The 3,106-nt window shown below is 32.7% G+C and overlaps 1 protein-coding gene across 1 annotated transcript; it reads right to left on the bottom strand.

The window, feature by feature from the left end:
• Positions 1-460: 460 nt before the first annotated feature.
• LOC108375549 (putative uncharacterized protein DDB_G0272194) lies at positions 461-933 on the bottom strand. The gene is made up of 2 exons (XM_017631691.1): positions 879-933; positions 461-819 (listed from the first exon to the last, which is right to left on the bottom strand). Exons 1-2 carry the CDS (start codon positions 931-933, stop codon positions 461-463), a joined length of 414 nt encoding a protein of 137 aa, XP_017487180.1.
• Between the last annotated feature and the right edge of the window lie 2,173 nt (positions 934-3,106).

The raw sequence follows: 3,106 nt of genomic DNA, 5'->3' as shown, positions 1-3,106 counted from the left end.
AAAAAAAATTAAAATGCAGAAAAATTAAGAACTGAAGTTTTCAAAAATAAAAAATTAATTAAAAAAAATACATGTAAAGATGTATTGTGAACCGATTTTCTGTCATCGCTTGTCAAATTTGGTTTGGAGACAAACCGGTTTCGGCATTGTGCCGGTTTCAGTGTCATTTTTCGTACTCCTACCCTGTCGGAAACACAATCAACATGTAAAAGACCTTGTGGGTGCAAACTTTTTTCGTTTATGCTTAATTATGTACCAAGGCAATAAATGCACCGATTTTGGAGAAATTTATGAATCTTTATCATCTCAAACTATCTTTTTATAAAAAAAAAATAATTAAAAGTAAATAACAAAAAAAAATAAATTGTAAAAATTTGCCCATATAAGGTGTGCGCTTATAATTTTGACACCGGGTGTAGTATTAATATCGTACTGAGCTTAATAATAACGAAAAAGCTCCTCATAAAATCCATTTGCCTTTCATGTTTATCTTTGTATTCATCATCGTATTCGCCGTTGCCGCCGCTTTATCATTCGTATTCGTTATAATACTCGTATTTGTAGTCGTCTTTGAATTCGTAATCGTCTTTGTATTCTTAATCATCTTCGCATTCGTAATCATCTTCGCATTCGTAATCATCTTCGCATTCGTAACATCTTCGCATTCGTAATCATCTTCGCATTCGTAATCATCTTCGTATTCATAATCATCTTCGTATTCATAATCATCTTCGTATTTGTCATCATCTTCATCTTCGTAATCATCTTCGTATTCGTAATCATCTTCGTATTCGTAATCATCTTCGTATTCGTAATCATCTTAAAGTTCGTATTCAATTTCATATTCTCAAATAATCTCTTTGCATAAACTACATCGCCTTTCTGTTGCAATTTCTTGAATAATTTCTTTTCGCTTGTCGCTTGACCACCCATCTCCTACTGTTGTTGTTATTGAATGCACGCGTGCGCTCACGTGTCAACACTACGTGCAGTCGCCTTTAACAGTCCCTGCATAGCAGGTATAAAAGGGTAAATGCATAAAAACAATAACACGCCGCCAACATTAATTGTCACGTTTAATGAAAATGTCTAAAAACAAATATGCCAGCACAAAGAAATAACTTTGCAATTCAATGCTAATAAGAGCACTAAACGCATTTGAAATGCCATTTAGCTTATAGTTTTTGTAGCTAAAAATAAAATGACATGCCAAGCTAAGTTTCATTGCCATTGCCAATACAAAACAAAAACACAGTGCTAAGAAAAACGGTACAATACGCGACGCTAGTTGGGCCAAAGCTGCTATGCAAAAACTACTGTCGCTTTGGGTTAAGAGATTAACCCTGAATGGCCCCTTACAAGGTAACTTATTTAAAGATTTCTAAATTATATGCAACCGCGCTTGAAAACAGCCTCCGTTGTTTGATTGCCATTCAAAAAAAAAAAAGAAAAATTAACACTTTAGTCGTCGAGTTCAATGTAATTCTCAAGCGGGCGAATCACCAACATACATACATAGATACATACATACTCAGTTGTACATAAAACAAAAGATAAGGCCTACAAAAAAAAAAAAAACTACATACGTACTTAGATAATAAACGCTTTGGACCTTCGCTCAAGTCTCGTGCAATGTCGTTTTTGAGAAAAAAAAATCAGATTTTCTTTCACACGTTTTACATACTTTTAGTGAAATCTAAGCCAAGCGCGTGTTATTCTTTGTTAAGTTATGTTACCCAACTCATGGAAGTGCGTGCAGCGTGGTATGGAATTAACATTCTAGATTTTTTTCTTCTCTCATTAACGATTGGCTATTTTACGTTTTTTTTTCTTCAAGCTCAAGCATTGCACAACTTGGCTTAGATTTTACCAGTTGACATCCACAATGGCTTAGTGCTCATTTATGCTTAATTACTTAGTTCAGAATTCAGATATGAAATCCTTCAGCTTGATTCCGCAGATACCGCTACTACTTAGTCACAGCTTCTGGATTAGTATTACGACTGCTTCAGGGATTTCAAGGTAAACAGGGTATTTTGCTGGTAGATACCGCTTTGGTGTGTTGAAAGTTAATTTGCCGGAAAATCATCACCCAGGAATTGTAGTCCCACGGCAACTTTGCGCGCTCATCAACTCGGCTATCTCCAAAATCCGTGCACGGATTTCTTCCTTATTTTCCTTCTTCATTCTTCCTTATTATTTTCTGGAATCTCTTTGCAAAACTCTGAAGAATAGTTTTTCTAAGCTATAGTTGATGACCACGTTGGTATCGATGAAGGGGCAAAGTGGCTCTGCATTAGGTAATATGAGCTTCTTACGATGGGGTTGCCTAACCTTCTCAGGTCTTTCTCAAATCCTCCAGCCGTGCTGCGCAGAGTTTGTTTTATAATAACTGAGGATTTCCTGAATCTCCTCCTGCGCGGAGACTTGGGTAGAAAGCCAGACACTTGCTCGTAGGCTAAGGGGTAGGCCCTACTTTTCCACGGTGTCCAGCTTAATACATAGCTTGCAACGAAACATTTCCAAAGCCTTATTTCCTAGCATAAACAATGCACTTAAATCGCCCGTGATCCTATACGTAAACTGCGGTTCCCAAAAAAACCTATAGGCTAAAATTAAAAAGAATGAAATCGTGCAGAAAATACAAATTAAAAAAAAAAAAATCCTTAGCTAAGAAAACTAATATAAATTAAACGGAAAATAACGAAAAAATCTAATTCAAATTAAACAAAAAAAAAAAACTATAACAAAAAGTGTAACTAAAAGTGTAACTAAACAAACTAAAACCGAAAAATTACAATTAACACAAATATAATTTAAAAATTGCCATTAAAAAATTATATGTAATTAAAGAGAATTAAAAAAAAATCACTTAATAAAATTATAGTTAGAAAAGTGAAATTAAAAAAAAAAACTGTAATAAAAAATACACAATTAAAAAAAATTATAATTAAAAAAATATAGTTTTAAAAAGTGTATAATTAAAAAAACAATATTTAAAAAATTACAATAAAAAAAAATAAATTAAAACATTTAAAAAAATATAACAAAAAATTAGAAAAAGAAATTAAAATAAAGAAATTAAAATAAAAAAATTAAATAAAAA

The sequence above is a fragment of the Rhagoletis zephyria genome, unplaced genomic scaffold (genome assembly GCF_001687245.7).
Source record: "Rhagoletis zephyria isolate East Lansing unplaced genomic scaffold, Rhagoletis_zephyria_1.1 Rzeph_scaffold_09106, whole genome shotgun sequence".
In the NCBI taxonomy this organism is placed as follows: domain Eukaryota; kingdom Metazoa; phylum Arthropoda; class Insecta; order Diptera; family Tephritidae; genus Rhagoletis; species Rhagoletis zephyria.
Note: the sequence above shows the minus strand (reverse complement) of the source record. Positions and strands in the feature narration are given on the sequence as shown.

What these genes read in the sequence shown, in the direction of transcription:
- LOC108375549 (XM_017631691.1), bottom strand. Translation starts at nt 933, where the DNA reads ATGGGTGGTCAAGCGACAAGCGAAAAGAAATTATTCAAGAAATTGCAA. An exon ending in CAAGAAATTGCAACAGAAAG is followed by an intron (nt 820 to 878) that starts GCGATGTAGTTT and finishes ACGAACTTTAAG; the next exon opens with ATGATTACGAATACGAAGAT.